At 37.0% G+C, this 21,686-nt stretch overlaps 1 protein-coding gene across 19 annotated transcripts in view; it reads right to left on the bottom strand.

Annotated features, from left to right (window-relative positions):
* LOC120526032 (liprin-alpha-1-like) overlaps positions 1–21,373 on the bottom strand; it is a 175,019-nt gene extending 153,646 nt beyond the window's left edge. For 12 of the 19 annotated variants that reach the window (XM_039748875.1, XM_039748882.1, XM_039748921.1 and 9 more), the window contains exons 1-2: positions 20,275–21,372; positions 18,587–18,850 (exon numbers count right to left, since the gene is read on the bottom strand). In XM_039748875.1, coding sequence (XP_039604809.1) covers positions 18,587–18,850 — 264 coding nt within the window. In that variant the 5' untranslated portion in view covers positions 20,275–21,372. Of the gene's footprint in view, positions 1–18,586; positions 18,851–20,274 lie in introns of all 19 variants that reach the window. The other 7 variants (XM_039748928.1, XM_039748942.1, XM_039748962.1 and 4 more) reach the window with 2 other exon arrangements.
* Positions 21,374–21,686: the final 313 nt, after the last annotated feature.

Raw genomic sequence — 21,686 nt, 5'->3', positions numbered from 1 at the left:
AGTCTAGCTTATGATGCTGCAAGTTATTGCGGCTAGCTCACACGATGCTGAAGAGAAAAGTTGATTCTGAAAATAGAGCCTTTAAAAACCGATGGGAGGCTGAGTATATGTTTACTGAACCCGTGTGTCTCATTTGTGGAGTTAACGTGGCTGTAATTACAGAATTTAATCTAAGAGACAAAACATCACGGTAACCTGAAAGACCTGAATGCAATGCAGAAGATACAGAAAGCAGAAGAATTAAATAAGAATCTGACACTTCAGCGGACGCTTTTACCCGTGCACAATCACAAAGTGATTTCAAGTGAAGCTGCTTTTATGGGAGACACAAATGCACCAGTGCAACTTGTCCCACTTTCCCTGTTGCTAAGTAATGTTGAACCAAGTCGTCACTACGGTGTTCCCAACACGCACTTTGCTGATAAACTGAGCGCACTGAGTTTGCACGGCGCTTTGGTGACTTTGAAGAACAAAAAAAGTCCGTCTACATGCGGCTCGAACCTTGTGCATGTTTGGTAGCACATATCTGTGTGAGAAGCTCTTCTCAGTGATAAAGACTAACAAAACAGCACACAGGAGTCGCCTCACTGATGAGCACCTGCAATCCATCCTGAGAATCTCCACAACACAGAACCTCACACCAAACATAAACGAACCTGTTTCCAAAAAAAGATGCCAGGCGTCCAGCTCTAAAATGACATATGAGCAGAGACAACTGAATGATTTGATTTGTTATTGCTGAAAGGAACACATTTTATTTATATTTCCAGGTTTTGTTATGCAGCATGTTCATATTTGAATTTGTATAATTTTGACAGGATATATTTTTATGGAGAGCAAAATATTATAAGTTGTTTAAGGTTTGAGTTGATTTATTCAGAAATAATATTCCTGTCTGTTTTTACCATTCCTACCAAAGATATTTCTGTCGACTAAATAAAAATTTGTTCTATTTAAAATTTAAAAAGAACTTGAACAAATACGATAGTTCATAATATCCACGCAGACTTGCAATGTAAGAGCGGAGTTATCCGTTTAACAAGCAGCGTATTGCACTGATCTGAAATAGCTGTGTGTGTATATATGTAGATATGTATGTATATGTATATATGTTTATATATGTGTGTGTGTGTGTGTATGTATGTATGTGTGTATGCATATGTATGTGTATATATGTAGATATATATATATATATATATATATATATATATATATATATATATTTATGTGTGTGTGTAAATAAATAAATAAAATATATATATATATATATATATATATATATATATATATATATATATATATATATATATATATATATATATATATATATATATATATATATATATATATATATATATATATATATATATATATATATATATATGACAACAACACTCATCACTCACAATAATTGACAAAACAATTACATTGACAATCATGTTACGTTATTTTCAAAATGTTTCTTTTTCTTTTTCATTGCTTCTTTAACACACTACTTCTCCGCTGTGAAGCTCGGGTATTTTGCTAGTGTGTGTATATATGTATATATATATATACATACACACACACACACACACACACATATATACATACACCCTATATATATATATATATATATATATACATATACATATATACATATATACATATACACACAGCTCAAAAAAATTAAAGGAACACTTTGAAAACACATCAGATCTCAATGGGAAGAAGAAATCCTCCTGGATATCTATACTGTTATAGACTGGGTTATGTGTTAGGAACGAAAGGATGGCACATCGTTTGATGGAAATGAAAATGATCAACCTACAGAGCCCTGAATTCAAAGACACCCCAAAAATCAAAGTGAAAAAATTATGTGGCAGGCTAGTCCATTTTGCCAAAATTGAATTGCAGCAACTCAAAATTGTATGCAGCACTTTGTATGGCCCCTGTGTTCTTGTATACATGCCTGACAACATCGGTGCATGCTTCTAATGAGATGACAGATGGTGTTGTGGGGGATCTCCTCCCAGATCTGGACCGGGGCATCACTGAGCTCCTGGACAGTCTGAGGTGCAACCTGGTGGCATTGGATGGACCAAAACATAATGTCCCAGAGGTGTTCTATTGGATTTAGGTCAGGAAAGTGTGGTGGCCAGTCAATGGTATCAATTCCTTCATCCTCCAGGAACTGCCTGCATACTTCTCACCGCATGAGGCCAGGAATTGTCGTGCACCAGGAGCCACTGTACCAGCATAGAGTATGACAATGGGTCCAAGGATTTCAACCTGATACCTAATGGCAACCAAGGTGCCTTTGTCAAGCCTGTAGTGGTCTGTGTGACCCTCCATGGATATGCCTCCCCAGACAATCATTAACCCACCAACAAACTGCTCATGCTGAATGATGTTACAGGCAGCATAATGTTCTCCATGGCTTCTCCAGACCCTTTCACTTCTGTCACGTGCTCAGGGTGAACCTGCTCTCATAAAAAGCACAGGGCACCAGTGGTGCATCTGCCAATTCTGGTATTCTATGGCGAATGCCAATCGAGCTGCATGCTGCTGGGCAGTGAGCTCAGGGCCCATTAGAGGACATGGGGCCCTTGGGTCACCCTCATGAAGTCTTTCTGGTTGTTTGGTCAGAGACATTCACACCAGTGGCCTGCTGGAGGTCATTTTGTAGGGCTCTGGCAGTGCTCATCCTGTTCCTCCTTGCCCAAAGGAGCAGATACTGGTCCTGCTGATGGGTTATGGACCTTCTATGGCCTTCTCCAGCTCTCCTAGAGTAACTGCTTGTCTCCTAGAATCTCCTCCATGCCCTTGAGACTGTGCAGGGAGACACAGCAAACCTTCTGGCAATAACACGTATTGATGTGCCGTCCTGGAGAAGTTGGACTACCTGTGCAACCTCTGTAGGGTCCAGGTATCGCCTCATGCTACCAGTAGTGACACTGACTGTAGCCAAATGCAAAACTAGTGAAGAAACAGAAAAGATGAGGAGGAAAAAATGTCAGTGGCCTCCACCTGTTAAACTGTTGCCCCTCTAGTGCATCTGTTGTTAATTTCATTAACACCACAGCAGCTGAAACTGATTAACATACATACACATACATTATTTTTATATATATACATCCTTGAACACTACAGGATAAATATCTGTTCCTGGTGATTTGTTTAGATTTCAGCATATTTAATCTGAGCAGTTCTTTTCCCTCTACGGCTTGCAGTACCTCATTAGTACTTCCTGTTACCACCAGGAGGTTTATCCACCTTCTCACATGCAAAGACTCCAAATAATAGCAAGTTTTGTACATCTTCTATTTAGCCGTCTGTACAGTTTAACTCCCACTTTCTATTCTTGGTACACTTCACACCCTCTTTGACTTTTAGTCCTTAAATAATGAATTATTCTCTATGGGTCATCTTTCACTTTATCTGCAGTATTCCTCCAACTACTTATTAGCTATCCCAATATCCTTTTCAATGGTTGCCCTGGTGCTCTCATAATGGGCTGCTTCTTCAATTCCTTAATAAAACCTCTACAGTGAATAATTTCCTATTTATTCCAAATTTTAGAATGCATCTGTCCTGCATTATATATAAAACATTTTTAAAAATGTTCCACTGATCCTTCACTGTTTCTAAACTACGCTTAATCCAATTTATCCCCGTTACACTTTGTGGCATCTGTTGAAAATTTTCCCTGCCAAAAGTCAAGTTTAAACAGTTTTACTCTTTGACCTGTGCTCTGCCAAAACACAGAGTCAAGGAACACATTATATATTATGGTCCCTTGACCCTAATGGTTTAATCAACTCTACACCGAGTTCTATCCTGGTTGTTAAATAATAAATCTAGATTGGTTCCCTGCCCATGTTGATGCTTTAACATACTGTGTTAAAAAAAACTATCATTGATTACATTTAAAAACTCACACTGTTTATATACCAACTTCAGATTTAAAGTATAACATTGATAAATTGTATAATCTGATAACTTTTATGTAACAACTGAAGGACATTTTTAGTGACTTATAGGTTTATTTGAGACCAAGGCAATTTAAAGACCATTAGCTTAGACAGTGGGGGTGTCGATTAACAAAAAAATAATGTGTCACTACTGGTCAAAGGTTTTACAACACCTCAGTTTTTCCATTTCTTCAAATTTAAACAGTTGAAATGTAATGAATGATCTAATAGTGAAAAGGTAAGCATCAACTGCCACAGGTTTGTATTTAAAATTTAGGTTAGCAAAAATTGAAGAAAAATAAAAACATAATAGCAATGATTCAAGTATGTCACAACCAACCATTTCACAAATTTTGCACCAAACTTTGAAGACCTTTACAACACATGTGAAAATGAAGATTTATTCATTTTACTACCACTTGCTGTTATCATGCAAATCAGCACGCACATAATCACAGAAAGAGGCATGACAGGCCACAGTAGAAGATAATGGAAACACTGGAAGAGTGGAAGAGACTTTATCCATGGCTGTCCCAGCACTCTTCTTAGTTTCAGTATAATTGTACTTTAAAAAGGTGCCTCCCATGGTTATTGCCTGAACTGCCAAATACATAAAACCAACAAATCAAATGAAGAAATGTACCCCTAATACAAAAAAGAGGCAGTTATTGTGTGCGTAGCATAGTGCACTAATGGGAAATTTCCTTTGAGAGCAAGTGGGAGAGTAAGAAGAAATAACATGAAATAACATGAAATCAGTCCCTGGAAGCCCTATACTGGGGAACCATCTTTTAACAAATAGCATGCCAGTTCTCTCCATTTGCCAAGATATTAATATTCTACACATTTTACTGAACATTAGAGCAATACATCTGGATGTAAATAGTTACACTAGTTTACACTGGCCGTCTTTAAATATTTAATTCAAAAATTGTTCTCACAGGGAAGGAACACTGTAGGTAAAATTAAGTTCTTGCATGCTTTAGAAAATTGTTGGTGCCAGAAATGCATTTTCATACAATTGCTTGTACCGTATATAATGCTAGGTGGTAAAACAATTTAAATTTTTGATCAGGGGGAAAAAAAAAAACACAACCTTTACATTAATAAATGCAGGATAAAAAAAAAATTAAAATTAAGATAATGTGTTGCAACAGAACAATGCTTGTGGTCTATTACACAGCATGTGGGCTTGGTGAAACCGCAGCACAACAGCCAATCACAATATGCTTTGGAAATTTCCCCATGAGGAAGCTATGCTGTAAAACATGTTAAAATATGTTATGCAACAAGGAAATCCAAGTAAAAGAAGCTTACTGTTAATTGCTGAGGAAGACATAATATTAAAGAAAGTTCGCATATCAAAGTTTGAAACTGGTTTGACTACCTCAAATCAGACCAAGCACAAATAATGCCAGAATGCTGCCGACAGGTCCCAATGAAGACTACTACAACAAATTTAGTCCATATATCTATATGATATATATATATAATATACAATAGAAAATCAAATATCAGGATATCAAGGAGTTGCATACTTCATGACGAGGGTCATGATGCCAGTGAGTGTTGTCAAAAAAAAGGCAGCTTCCGGAAAACTGAAAGTAATTAACCTGAGGTTTAAACTCCCTGGCCGAAAGCATTTTTTCTTAGACGGTGCTTCCGCAGCTTTATGATGAACGTCGGGCGGAGTTAAAGGCAAGATACTCTGCCACAACGACAGAATTATGGTCAAGTCAGACATCGGAGCCTTACATAAGTCTTACTGTTCACTACAATGACAGGGAATGGAAGTTACAGATCAAATGTATTCAAAATGCACTTTACCATGGATCAAACAGCAGAAACTACCGCAATGGCATTTGAGGATGCCCAGTCATCCTGAGAGCTTAGAGAGGACCACCAGGTGTGTATTACTATGAATAAAGGAGCAAACATTGTCAAGGCTGTTCTTCAGACATATGATTATACCTAGCAATCGGAAAATGAATGTTATTAGTTTAGTTAATTTACCGTTGTGAATATATTGTGTAGCTTAAATTTTCAATAGTAACATTACAATATACTGTAACTGAGAGGCTTCTACTACTAGAATAATTAATAAATACAAAAAGCTACAGACAGCGAATAGGCTAATCATTTTGGCAAAACACCAGTAGTGTACAAGGGGTGCTGCTTTTATAGGAAGAAAACAAGATCCCAAATTTTAAGTTACCTTCTGCCCAAGATTTTTTTAAGTGATAGAGAATAGGGTGAAATTTGTTGCATTGTGTTATATTTACAACATATTTGCACTGTTAAACTGGTTTTGTACACTGTTTCTACATTGATAAATTGCCTTAAATTTTAGCTACTATACGTGCAATCATTCTGAAAACTTGCAAATCAATAACATTCCAGAACTTAAAGGAAATATTAAATGTATATAATTTGTGCCATTTGTCAAAAATTACTCTTATCTGCTTATTAATATTTTTTTATTTTAACTGGTTTATTCATATTAGGATAGATACAATTTAAAAATGGAATATGAACAGGAATATGAAAATATATTGTGAAAATTACTGTAGTACTAGGGTGTTGTACCGTGTTAGCCATTATGAATGTAGTAAAAACTCAAGCAAAATTACACCTTTTATTGGCTAACTAAAAAGATTACAATATGGAAGCTTGAGGCAACTCAGGCCCCTTTGTCAGGCAAGTCAGAAGTGAAAAATTACTGAAATCGACTGATACAAAAAAAAAAAAAAAAAAAAAAGGCGAGAATATTTATCTATATTGCCCTGCTCTACTTTTACAGCAGTGTTTTGCAAGCAGCATGCCGAGGTACAGTGGTGTGCCATGAAAATAAAAGTGTAGGGCACATGGGTCTAAACCTGAAAGGGACAGCTCTGCAGGTGTTCAAGACCTGACTGAGGAGGACAGGACTATCAGGTGAAGCTAGTATAAAAACAACTCCGTGGTTGCAATGTTGCAGGCCCAGCACTTGGAGCACTTTGACACGTCTCCTGGTTTCTAGAGTCCATCCGCCAGCGTGTGTGGGTCCCAGCACGCCTCACAGGGCTGGTGAATAGTGAACATAGGAGATGCCTCAGAGGCAGAGGTGGACAGGCAAAGGGATAAAGCAACTTGCTTAGTGTGCCACCCAAATGCTCACTAAGCTGACCTCTGAGCTGCTTTTTAACTGGCTCCTCTGGAATGCTAAGCCAAAAATGTAAATGTCGTGTATGACCTATGCCTTTGTGGTTTGCAAAATGGTGGTATACCTAGGGATGTTTTTGGTAACAAAAACTATGCCACCAAAGATGATTAGGAAATGATTAGGAAACACTGCTCTAGAGAATTATTCAATAAACTAAACATGCAGTAAACCAAAGATCCATCAGCAAAAACTGAAAATGGAAAGACTTATTCAAGCCAATGGAAAAGTTACAAATATTCAGGTAACAGCTTTATACAACAGTATTGTAGAGAAGGTGAATACACAATCACTACAAGGTACTAAGGTAGGTAAAAGGAGGAAAAAAATTACAATTAATGAAATTTTCAATGATTTATCAGGATCCCATTGGAACAGGTCTGAATTCACCTTTTTTTTCCCCTAGCTTAGTTTCACAATATTTATTTTAGTGGTTACTACAGGTATTATCAGGCCTGGGTAAAAATATTTTTAAAATTATTCGCTATTTTTCATTTAAATAATTCAGTATCAATTCTTAAAGTCTCAAGATTGATCTAGTGGATCACTATCCTGCACTATTATATGTAGATTTTTGCTATTCTTTGTTTTTGGTGTCTGAACCAGTAGATGTTGCTAATGCGCCGGTTAAGGCTCTCTGCGGTAAAACGGGTTTACAACTTACACTTCAAATAAAGTGGCGTGTCCCCCTTACCAGAAACCTACGTCTTCGACACCAAATGAAAATAAGCAAAAATCTGCATATAGTACTTCACACAAACTGATGTGTCCTCCTTGATCTGCCTGGAGATGGATCGACGAAGGTTCAAATAAGTTTTCAAAACATCTTTTGCTCCATCATACAATCTAGGCCACACACAGACTTAAACAAAACATCGTTTGAAAGCCACTACTACACACTTATAGTAATCATATTACATATGTACAGCTGACCTTTAATCTGGCATGAAATCCTATGCATGCCAAGTTATGCACCATTGTCAAAAAAAATTAAATCTGCCTAGTAATTATTCTAAACAAGGAATACCCATGTATCATACATTGATTGAAAGTTCTCAAGCAGCAGATTTCAAATGATGCAATCAATAGTCAGTTCAACAGAACACCTGGTCCACACGGGACCAAAACTAGACAATAGCAATAACACAATCGTCTGAGTTTTTGCATGTTCGAGCATATAACTCCACAAAAGAGCTGCATAAATATACAAAAAAGATATCATTACTTACATCACGTAGTCCCAAGTAAAACAAGCCATGACACGTGTCACTTTGTGGAGGCAGAGCAGAGTAATCCAACTCAATGACATGGCAAGGAGGATGAGGTTGGCAACAACCATCTGCGACTTCTGCTCTGAGGACCATACCTTTTCAAACGGCACACCATTGGATAGCAGAGATGGCGACATTTCCAACACCACCCAATATGGCCACGTTTTTGCAAAAGTTGCTGTCCTACCATACAAATCAAGCACTGATGCCAAGCCATTCAGCGTACATTTGCGTGTTATCACACATAATGTCACAAACCAACAGAGAATAGACATGTTGCATAAGAAAATGTTCAGTAGATCCTGCTGAATAAAACTAGTTCAAGCTTGTTACCGTGGGATAAAGCGTTAGTAAGATGTTTGCTCCAATAGAGCGACTATGCTTGCCATTGGCAACCTGGCACTTCTGGCCTGGTCTCTCAGGCTCTGTAGGTCGTGTCATCCAGTTTTATACAATTGTATAAATGTGATTGAGACGTTACCCTCAATGTATAACATGCCCACTTTTTTGGAAGGAATGTGGTAAAGGTAAACAAAATAAAAGTTGTATTTTTTAAGGTGGTCAGGAGAGTATGTGTGTATGCAACTGTGGAGGGTCTGTGTGCAAATGGGATTAGAGAGAGAGAGAGAGAGAGATATATATATAGAAACTCAGCAAAAAAAGAAACATCCTCTGACTTTCAACTGTTTTTACTTTCAGTAAACTTAATGTGTAAATATTTTTATGAACACTAAAAGAGTCAACACCATAAGACATAAACTAAAAATGTTTCACAATGTGTCCCTGAATGAAGGGAGGCTCAAAATCAAAAGTACCAGTCAGTATAAAGGGTACCATATGAGGGAGGAGGATGTCTTCCCTGTACCGCAAGGCATCGAGATTGCCTGCAATGACAACAAGCTCAGTCCGATGCTGATGTGATATACCGCCCCAGACCATGATGGACCCCCCACCTCCAAAATCGATCCCGCTCCAGGGTACAGGCCTCTTGTAACGCTCATTCCTTCGACGATAAACACAAATCCGTCCATCACCCCTGGTGAGACAAAACCGTGACTCATCAGTGAAGAGCACTTTTTGACACTCCTGTCTGGTCCAGCGAAGGTGGGTTTGTGCCCATAGGCGGCGTTGTTGCTGGTGATGTCTGGTAAGGACCTGCCTTACAACAGGCCTACAAGCCCTCAGTCCAGCCTCTCTCAGCCTATTGCGGACAGTCTGAGCACTGATGGAGGGATTGTGTGTTCCTGGTGTGACTCAGGCAGTTGTTGTGGCCATTCTGTACCTGTCACGCAGGTGTGATATTCGGATGTACCGATCCTGTGCAGGTGTTGTTACACGTGGTCTTTCACTGCGAGGATGATCAGCTGTCCTTCCTGTCTCCCTATAGCGCTGTCTTAGGCGTCTCACAGTGCGGACAAGGCAATTTATTGCCCTAGCCACATCAGCAGTCCTCATGCCTCCCTGCAGCATGCATAATGCACGTTCACGCAGATGAGCAGGGACCCTGGCCATCTTTCTTTGGGTGTTTTTCACAGCCGGTAGACAAGTCTCTTTAGTGTCCTGCGTTTTTAGAACTGTGATCTTAAGTGCCTACTTTCTGTAAGCTGTTAAGGTCTTAACGACCATTCCACAGGTGCATGTTAATTAATTGATTATGGTTAATTGAACATGCATGGAAAACATTGTTTAAACCCTTTACAATGAAGATCTGTAAAGTTATTTGGATTTTTAAAACATTATTGTTGAAATACACAGTCCTGAAAAAGGAACATGATATATATATAGATATGCAACTGTATGTATAACCTGCACAATTATAGAAAGACACAAATGTTCCCGCTGCATCTTTAATTTTGACTAATTCCAAGTTTAAAATGTCCATTAGGGGATAAGCTTGGCTAATAGGTTACTGAATTAATACCAATTTAAGAAGCAATATTATTTTTTTAATATCTGGTAGATGATAGGTATTTTATAAAGTAGATGCCAAGCATTGTATTAATAAAAGGACCCACCAAAATGTGTGGACTTCTGATGTGGCGATAGCTATGTTAAATTATGTTGACCATCACTAAGCCCTTATAATATTCAGAGTTCACCATAGTGTTCCTGGGTACAACCTCAGCTGGCACAATTCCATCAAGGTCAAAAAACACAATCATCAACACCATAATGTTGGACCTTGATCGACATGAGTGACACTGAGGCAGCCATGACAGTGCAACTAAAGATACTCTCAAAAAAAGAGGACATCTGGTAGTCCACCCAGCTTTGCAAGTTTGTAGTCTGGCTGTCTGGAAATTAAGACTTGCAGTCCAGGCCCTCTAAAATATTAATTTGTCCACTCCTGCACTGTCCAAAGGTTTACATGGAATTTATGTCCGCTTCTGGGCACAAATTTCCCTTTTATGACGTTTGTGTTTTTTGCTCTTACTTACAGAGATCATCAGGCATCACTGGATAAAAGAGATTTACAAAAAATATTGTCCTAAAATTTTGAATTCTTAAAATGTCCTCAATAAAAAGCAACATATTGCAGGAGCAATTAACTATTAAGTAACTGCAAAAGATAGCAAATCTAAGCATTAGCATACAGCACAGAGGATTAACATTTTCTTTAATGGATATCATTTTTTGGGTGAGGAAGTGACCAAAGTGTTTAAGTCAGCAAACATGACAATTGGTCATCTTTCTCAAGATTTGTTTTCATGTGTATTAGGGCTGTCACAAAACTGAAACTCCCAAGTTTGACACTACACTTTGAAAACTATCAATACATGATACTACAGTAGGTGGGAGGTGGTTTTGGTGGATTAAGGACACACACACAAAATTGAAGATCAAACAGATCATATATAAAAAGACAACTAGATTCCTCTTTATGGAGTGCATTTGATTAAAGGTCAATAAAATGCCAAATGAATGGTACTTCAGTCTTTGAATACATTAAACAAATTAATAAAAACAATATTGTTCTTGCTGTAGTATACATGTTCAAAAGCCTCAGACAATGTCACTCATTCACAAGTCAGTAAAATGCAAGCAGTGCAATATTTTGTAAATGAGGTGTAGTCTAAAACAGTTGTCTAAAGTACTGACTTCCAAACTTTGACAGCAAATAACCGAATATAGTTAGAAAGTGATAGTGTACACTTCTTTTAAGTATGTCTATTAAATGTCTTTACAGAGTTTGTGTTAAAAATGCAAAATTATTCTTACAATTAATACAAGTGCTATTTTAATATGCTTATCATATTTACATATTTCTTTGTTGATGAGATCTCAGAGAATTTAGTTCACTGCTACGACAACATAGTATATACACAAATCGCTCTATTATAAAAAAAAATCCTGCAGAGAAACACAAGGGCGTTGAGACATGATCTTCACGTTAAGATCATGGAAGACATTTAAAAGACCTGAGATGAAAGAGAATGGCCACAGAGCGTCTCACAGGGACCTTAAACATGAGACTTTGCCAAGTCTGCCCCAGGACCGTCTCGCGATGACGTGGAACATGAGATTCTTGCAAGACACACCCTACTTACAATCAATATCAAATAAGTCAAGAGGCAGAAAAACATTCAGCCGTCTCAAGGATTTGAGCACACACAGATCCAGTGCTCTTAGCGCATATAAAGCATGTAAGGACAGTACATTATAAATTATACGTCGACGAAAAAGCAAAGAAGAAAGCAGTGCGGAGAAAAGAGACTCAGAAGCGTTGAAGAGAAAAAAAAGAGCAAAAAGTAATCTAGGTGCAAATTCAGAAAATAAGGAAAGTAATTATCAGCCCGGAACAAGTGGAATTGGAAAAAAAGCACGTCCAATCTGCATAAGAATTAAAAGACAGAGTAAAAGACAAAGTAGAACTTCATAAAGACGTTCTCAAAGGTTGGCGCTAAACACATGCAGAGCAGGTTAGAGATTATGAAAGCAGTGGAATTTGAAAGTTAAAGAATATGAAAGTAGGAAAATTATAAAGTATAAAATAAAGAAAGTAAAGATCGCAGTAGTGCAAACAAACTGCCTCATTTAACTATGCACCTGTCTAACACTTAATTCTACTTTATTCACATAATTTTACTTATTTAAGTCCTACTATATTGTTATCTTTAGTCGATGACTTTTTGTTAATCTAACTGATATTGTTCTAACTTTGCAAAGTTTTTGATAAGCGGATCAGGATGCATTTCACTGCGCGTTGTCCTGTATAACTATGCATGTGACAAATAAAGAATCTTGAGAATTTCAAAAGCGGAGCTTACCGCACATACGGTACATTTATTGGTTTCTTTGTAAAAAATAGTAACTGCTGATGATGATCATTTTTGTCTGTGCTGAAAATTCAAACACAGAAACCTATCCTGAATTAAGGTACAAAGTCATTAAACACATGCCTCACTGACCTCACTAAAAAGATTCAGCTTATTAGGACTCACAAGATTACAAACATTGTTTTTACACAGGTTCAGAAATAAAAGTGAAACTAATGAAATAGTAAAAATTTAAAAAAAAAAATCTTAAAAGTGTGTATCTGGAAAACCAAACAGGGGGGTTGTTGAGCGAAGTGAGCAGGGGGTGAAGCCCCCAAGTGTGTTTAAAGATAAACAATGTCCTGAGTTTTCAGGTTTTTTCCCCATAACCCTTTGAATAATGTCAGATTTTACAGAAAAAGCCACCAGCTAAAACACATAATACACATGTAAACTAAGAATGGAAACTCCAGGAGAAATAAACAAGCAGAGGAAGCTGCTGCATATGCACTTAATTGACGTGCATTAAATCAAAAGAAGAAATGACAAGAAAAACGTAGAGGAGCACAAAGAGAAAATAAAGACACCTTAATGTAATTGTACTGTTTTCCATTGGCTACTTTTGTTTGAAGGCTGCAGGTTTCAAAGCCAATTGTGCATGGGAGCACAGTGAGTGAGAGGATGCAGGGCTGCTGCTCCATTTGGGGAGCACAGGGTGTGTTTCCATCTGAATTTGCTGTCAGAAATGAATAAGCAGGAAAGCCTATCTGCTATGGATAGAATCAATAGGGCAGAAAATTGAATACTATGCCTTTGCAAATTTCAGAATCTATTAATTATTGATAAATCAACATTTTTGGCAACACTCATGTAAAGAATGATGCACCATTACAACCATGAACAGCTTTAATTAATGAAAAACAAGTGTCCTTCAAATAAAAAGGAAAAAACTGTAAAGATGAACAATCAATTTAAAAGTGAAAGTATCAGGTTAATTTTTTACATTTAAAGCTTGACTACCTAACCAGTTCAAAATTTGAACATTTTGTAAATACTAACTTTAAAAAAAAAAAAAAAAACTTGCTTATTCCACAAATCATGAAGGGAAGCTTTACTAGCAGCATCAGGCACAAGGCAGAAACTGACCGTGCCTGGATACAGCACCAGTCAAATTTAGAGATTGCTTATTCACACAACTGTGCTAACTTATAAAGGGATTGTTTACAGCTGTCAATCAACCTAACCTAACCTAACCTATATAATCTTTAAAATAAGTACTGCTCGCACCAGTCTGCTTTAATAGAGTATACATATGACACAGCATGACAGGTTCTCAGCATTATTTTCTAAACCTACTGAACACACATGCTTTCCAATGAGCTATACAGTCAATATTTCTCAGTTTTCTTTGATGTTGCGACCCACTTTTTTTACATACAGTATGTGTATTTGCACCCCACCAACAGGGGACAAATCAAGCGTAATCAGAGATTTCCCCTCGATTAAATTGACTACAATTGTCAGAACAGGGGATTCCCCCTTGGTGAATCGAGCATTATCGTCAGGGGTTGAAAGATCCACTTTGGTTAATCAAGTGCGATCAGAGCATGATCACTGGAGAGACCCAGTGATTGACAAACATTGGCTGCTAACAGTGCCAAACATTACAAAGCATGCCTTTAACATTACACACTGGAGATATGCAATTATTTGTGCGTACCTAAAAACTGTGAACAACATTGCAGAAGTGTAACAATCTCGAAAAGTGCTAACTACTATATTGCATTTAATATTCCTGCTATGTCAGAGATTGAGGTTTCCTTGTGTCACAAATGCATGTCAGAGGATCTCCTTGCGGGCTCACGCAAGGTATTTGATAACCCGCCAGGGTGAGAGGGGGCACTGTCACTAACCATGTTTCCTTTTCTCACTGCAGCTCAAAGAAACCGACCAGTAAAGACTGCTCCTTTCCGTGCACACAATATAAGAAGCCCAGCTAAAACGGAAGGTGTCGTCTTTTGTGACTTGAGCTGACTGCCAGACTAAGCTCCCCTGAAGGACCCTCATTTTTGTTGGGATTACTGCCCTTTAGTCATTTTTCTATTTTTTTTGCGAGGGCCGTTTAAGAGAGCCTAAAAGACATTACTTTAAGTGACGGGAACGGTAATAAACTGAACGAACTGGTTGGTGTCCCAACTTTTTTACGCTGCTGTGACCGGTCATTCCTAAAGCCAGCCACATTAGTTACAAACTGATCCAAACAGCAAACAAGTGTTGTAACTAATGACAGATAAATTTCCTAACTAGGGCTGGGCGATTTTTTCGATTAATTCGAATTTACGTTTTAAGACGATTTATTTTTTTATTAAACCGAGGTATAGCGATTTTTTAATAAAAAATTAGATACATTGTAATTGCACCTATGGCAGAATAATTAAGAGGCTTGTCCGACTCGAACACATGATGGCGCCTAATTAACCTCTCACCTGTGAGTACAGTGCTCTATGAAGGAACGTAATTGGCTACAGAAATAATATCATAGAGATGGACGGCTCTTCACGTCAGGATGACCTTGTGCCAAAGAAAGGTAGTAACGTTTCCTCTGTGGTTTGGAAATGGTTCGGATTCGAGAGTTCAGACGTCGAACAAACTTTTGTCAAATGCAAAATATGCAGAAAGTCAGTTTCAACCGGCAGTGGCAGCAAAACTAATTTATTCCAACATTGCTACACACTGCTGATCCAAGATACAAGTTGCCGTGCCGCAAATATTTCAAAGACGTAGCTATTCCCCGAATGTACACTGAAACACGTGAAAAAGTAGTGGAGCAGCTTGAAAGTGCATCTTTTTTTTTCTACGACGACTGACCTGTGGAATAGTCGTACTCTTCAGCCTTACATGAGCCTTACAGCCCATTATGTTGGCGCAGAATGGAAACTGCAAAGTTTTTGCCTTCAGACATGTTATTTTCCCGACGATCATACTAGGGAAATACTTGGTCATGGGCTTAAAGATGCGCTGGTGTCTTGGAAGCTTGTGGAGGATCGACAGGTGTGCATGACCACTGACAGTGGAACGAACATGATCAAAGCAATGAAGATGAACAACTGGACCCATCTTCAGTGCTTTGGACATCGTCTTTACAATGCCATTGGTAAGTATGATTAATAATTCAAGCATTAAAATCGCAGATATTCAGATGTTATTTCATTAATAGCTGAAATGATGATGATGATTATTATTGTTTTGCTTTTGTAATAACAGTGCCAATCACTTAACATGAGTTTGTTGGTTATACAGTAGATTAATATTCTGCAGTTATGAAGGAGAAAGCTCTTTACAATATTTCTGTCAAAGTACAATGAACTGCTATTTCAAATCTTTTTTTTGTTTGTTTTTTGTTTACTGTTGAAAATTTGCATAACTTTTTGAGTTGACTGATGTAATGTTTACATTGGTTAAAATGGTTATTTTCTTACTATATATTCAGAAGTATTTAATGTTTAATTCAAATTGCACAATATTTACTTTCATATTTCATTCAAATCTTCTGCAAAGATATTTAACTCGTGAATTTGTTTTACAATTATTTACACCTTGTTGACCAATTTATGTATGGCATGGCCATTAAAAATACAATGTTCCTTAACCAGATGGTTTTTCAAGTTACTTATAAAGAGAATGTTACTTAAGTCATGTTGTTGTAATGTTTTAAGTTGACTAGTTACACAATAAAAAAATCGAAATCGTGAATCAGTCAAACTTTATGAAAAAACCTAGATTTTTTTTTTTTGCCTTATCGCCCAGCCCTATTCCTAACCATAAGCACGTTGACAAATCGGAGGTATTCGCAGCATATAGCTAAATACAGGACACTGTGCTGAACACATTTTTAGGAGACTGATCCCTAACATCTTTCAAAAAGTATGGATTTTTCCAACGTTCAGTTGCCTTTACGTGATGCCGAATGGTAGTGTACTGAAATCTTGTGCCAGCAATGACAATAAAGAAATCTTATCTTAAATGTCGAACAGAAATTAAAATACATCTGAAACAACTGAGGCTTTATGTAACTGAATTGCGGTAGGTAGAATTATTAAATTATGCTTGAGCATAAGAGTTAATTACTTTTATATTTTTATTATTGGGTTGTGTTTATATTAACTTCTTAATCTTGCATTACTGTCATTCAAGATGTTATTGTCTTCTGTGATTTTACATACACATGCAACATTTGTTTCCTTAAAATAACAGAACCTTAAACTACAAATGGTGAGCAGAGGTAGTGCCAGGTTTTCCAAAAGTAGTTTGAGGTGAGACAAAAAAAAAAAAAAAAGAAGAATGTTTGCATTTCCAATTAGACTGTAATGTTAACTTACTGTGGTTATTCTATTCAACATGGAGTCAGAAGGTGGATGCTGTGCAGCCTCAACAGAGCTTCTACTCTTGTTGTTGGGAATACTTGGATTGTAGTACTCAAAAAACAAAAAAAACAAAAAACAAATCTGCGTACCCTGTGGCTCTTCATTATCAACTCTCTTAACAGCAGTCATTTCCCCCTACTTTTGATTGGGTGTGCTACATTGTTTATTTCAAATGCATATTTTATACTTCATATTTTCCCAAAACGCAGCTGCCAATTTTTGCAATCTTACATTGACTCCTACACTATCATAAATGAAAACAGAGGTTTCAGTTTTGACTTTGTAGCATTTTGAATTTTGCAACTTCAGATTTGGGATGCTCAACCTTTACGCAACTGGCAAGACAAACTGCATTTCAATTAAGTGTTATTTACCAAAACTAAGAACAGAAAATTATATATATCAAGGGGAACAACAGTCAATAATTTACCTTGTGGTAACTGTGCGTCCTTAATAAAAAATGCAAATAAACTGAAATCTTGTAGCAGATTCACAATTCCATTATTTCCTAAGATAATCCTAAGGTAAGAAGTCCAAATGTTTATAAAATTCAGCATGTACTTAATTTAGAACGGAATGTGTAAAGGTGGAAAGGCACTTCATATGTCAACTGCAGTTTGACCCAGTGACAAGGGAAGTGGACTATAAAATACAAAGCTGATGGTAAGGGCTACTTTTGAAGTAGTCATTTTTTTTTTTTTTAGCCTACCTATGCTCCAAACACAAAATATACATAGAGTTTAAAAATAAATTAAAACTAAATATATTGTCCACAAACACACCCCAATTAACACAATGGCAGGCATCTCTATGACATGAAAAAGAGGAAGGTGTTGAAGACTTCAGCTTCAAAGCAACATATTAGATTAAAAAGTAACAAAGCCATATAAAATAACAAAACCTGAAATTCAACACAAATCTGCCCAATTTATAGGAGAAAATTGGATTGTACAAAACTTTTAACAAGGAACAAAAATGGGGAAAAAGTGATAAACCACAAAGATCACAATAGCTGAAAGAGGGCTATCAAGTGGGGGAATACCAAGCTCAAAACTGAAAAAGATCAATGTGGTATGATCTTACAAGACTGGGCTGGTATACCACTGAAAATGTTTTCACTTTTTAGACAGAAAGAAACAATCACTTTCAAACTTAATTGACACTCCTGAGAGTTGCAAAAGCTGCAAACATGAGGAAATAAACAACACAAATTACAGAAATATTGAATTCACACAACCCACGGTTTATCTCCACATTATTTTACTAGTGTATTTGTGACACTAAAGCAGGTGGACTGGTGGATATGCCACAGTCAGCAAAAGTTATGAGACACCTGGAAAGAAATAAGAATTGTGCAAATATGCAGCAGGTGAAGTTTAGTGTAGATAAATGTCAAGTTTTAAAAATAAGTTCTAAAAATGTGACATAATAAAAGAGGACAATCAATTTTGTGTGGGTTTATTTCAAATATATTATTTCTTACCTGTGGAAGAGCAGTGTTAAGCTGCCTTTGCAGTGAATCTCTCTCATGGGTAACCTCATGTAGTTTTCCCTGTGTTAGTCCTAAAGTTTCCTGCGTTTCCCTTAGTGTATCCAAAAGTCTATCTCTCTCCTCCAACATCGATACCATAAGTTGCTCAAAATGACCATCAGAATCCGACTGGAGGGGTGACCCAGACCCTCTAGTCCCTCCTCCACCGGTAGGAATTTCAGCCTCGCTGATTGTTGGCATCACTTCGCACATCATCTATGAATAAAACAGGTAACAAAAGAAATTAAGATCCAAGAATACTAAGAATACCACGGTGTACAAATAACAGATTTAGTAATAGTACTGTATTGTTTTAATAACATGCCTAAATATTCTTGCCCCAAAGCTGTTACTCTACAACATCATGAAAATATTCATCTCAGCTGTTATCAAATTATTTAAGATTCCAACAGTGCACATCTGAGAAGATATAATTGTAGGTGTAGTTATTGGACTTCATAGGAAAAAATAGAAGTTTGTTTATCCCAACACTATTCATACCACAGCTGCAATAAGTTTTTTTTTTTTTCTTCACTACTATAAAGTGAGATTTTAAAACACAGCAATAAAATATGTTCTACCAGTAAATGGCTTATGAAACTATTGATTGCGCTTGAGTCACAGATGGAGGAGATACCAGTACAATCTGACTGTAAAAGAAACAAGAAAATATATCAAAAACAAACTTTTGTGGTGAAACATAGAAGAGATTGTTATGCTTGGTATAAAAACATTAGAGCTTAATAGATTTCTGATTAATCCATGCACTTTCCTTTCCTTTTATACTGCCACATGTCATGTTAAGCTTCAAGTATTATACAGCTACTGGAGTCATTTGACTCCAGTAAGAGGCACATAACGGGGAGCAAAAAGTCACTTAAAAGAGAAGACTTTTAAGCAGCATTCCAAATTGTCAGGAAAGTTCATGCTTGACTAAATCAAGTTTCAGCCAATGCACAAATTCACATAATTGAGTGTGGCTTATTTCATCCCACATTCATAGAACACTGGGAAATAATTCCAAAACCAACATCACTCTGTACATAAATAAAAGAGACTATAATTAAAAAAAATATATATATATATATGAGAATAAAAACTAAATGGCCATTTGAGAAAAATCATATCCTGCTACCATTTTCCATTTGATAAATGTAACAGAGAATATGCACATATAAAAAGTATTAATCAAAACACATCCAATAATACAGTTATAACTTTGCTTAAGAATACACTTTGGTTCACCCATCTTGGATTAAGCACAAACCGATTTACAGATGAAAATGTGTATCAGAAATAGACATAAATCAAATAAAGATGGACTTATTTTTTACTGGGAAATTCAAATACAAGTTCCTAACAATTTTGGGGCAAAATTATATTTTGTTAAAATTTTACATTTTATCAACCAATCTCCAGCAAATTAATGCAATTTAACTGGTCCTACTCCACATTTTCCTTAATACTTTCAGGTCTGTCACAATCCTCTCAAAACCTAAATACTGTACTACAAATACATGGATACTTGCATACACACACACCCCTATTTATACTAAATATACACAGGGATACGCACACATGTATATTTTACACACACATATTACAAGTTTAAAAAAAAAACAAAAAAAAAAAACACTTACCTTGCTAAGAAGGGCAAATATTTATTTTATATCCAATTTTCAGGTCTTATTTGGCGTGACACTATAATCCTCGTGTGCTTTTTTTTAATTCAATATCTATCCAATTAGGAGAACCACTCTAAGAAAGTGTATAATAAAGTTTCTTCAAAATTGTATTCCAAGTGTGAAAAACACAAGACAAAAAAGATGAAATCTTATATCCAACAAGGTAACCAGTGTCAGAAGAGGTCGGTTCAACGAAGCATCATCACTCCGTCCAGAAGCTCTGCCAGTTAAACTTAAATTAAATAAATAACTCGGTGTTCCGGATCACTGTGGCAATCTTTCTCTTTATATATAGACAGGGATACTCCAATTAAAATTTACATCCATACACGACACATATGGAAACGAAAAAAACAAAGAATCCGACCATGGGCTAAACAAATAAATGGAATTCGGATCCTTCAGTAATCCTCCCTCGTTTCAATTAAAACTAAGAAAACCTTCTGGAAGATTTATACTCCAACTTTTAGCCTAATCGAAAATAAGAATCTACACATAATTACGTAAGCATACAAAGACATAAACAGGCAGACAGACATAGATACACGTACGTGCACGCGCGCGCGACCACACACACACACATACACACAATACACATTTATACAAACACACTCACAAGTGGACGCGCGCGCGCGCACACGCACACACGCATACACAATTTAAAACCCTATTAAAACAGCAATCGATTATTTCCTTTTCGTTGCTTCTCTGCTGTTCAGATCCTTCCGACTTAGCCGCGTCACCAACCCAGAAAGAAAACGAGAGGGGAGGAGAGGGGGAGGAGAAGGGGCTGGCTTGAAAGCTCCCCAGTTTTTAAGAAAACAAACTGGTATCCTCCAACAAGCTGTTAAGGACCCGGCGTTCCTTCATGCGTCTGTTGCAAAGTATATCCAGATAAATGATGACCAGGTGTAGTAGTGGAAGCCTGCTCCCAACTTGTCTCAGAAAACTGTCGCTCCTATACAATCATACAGTCAGTTCACCTCCCCGATCCAAAACTCTCCCTGTCTCCCTCTCCCTCTCTCTCTCACCCACCGCTTCGAAAGCTTTTCTTAAGAACAGTTTCCGGTTTTGTAATAAATCAGTGCGTGACGTTCCCAGCGTGCCTCGCGCGAGCACTCTGACGAAGGACTTGCTGAATTTTGTTTAGCGCCCCTTGGCGTTCGCCAAAGAAAACATCTTTTATCAATGAGGAGTATAAAACCGGCTGGACTTAACGTAGCACTAACTAGTGAGTGGACTACATCAAGTCCTTATAACTTATAATACAAGGTATTTAACTAAATAAGAAATGTGCGTACATTTTGAACAACGCGACCCCTTAGATACCAATACATAGTCTGCAAGCGTAACATATAGACACATAT

Source organism: Polypterus senegalus, chromosome 1 (genome assembly GCF_016835505.1).
Source record: "Polypterus senegalus isolate Bchr_013 chromosome 1, ASM1683550v1, whole genome shotgun sequence".
Taxonomy (NCBI): Eukaryota; Metazoa; Chordata; class Cladistia; order Polypteriformes; family Polypteridae; genus Polypterus; species Polypterus senegalus.
Note: the sequence above shows the minus strand (reverse complement) of the source record. Positions and strands in the feature narration are given on the sequence as shown.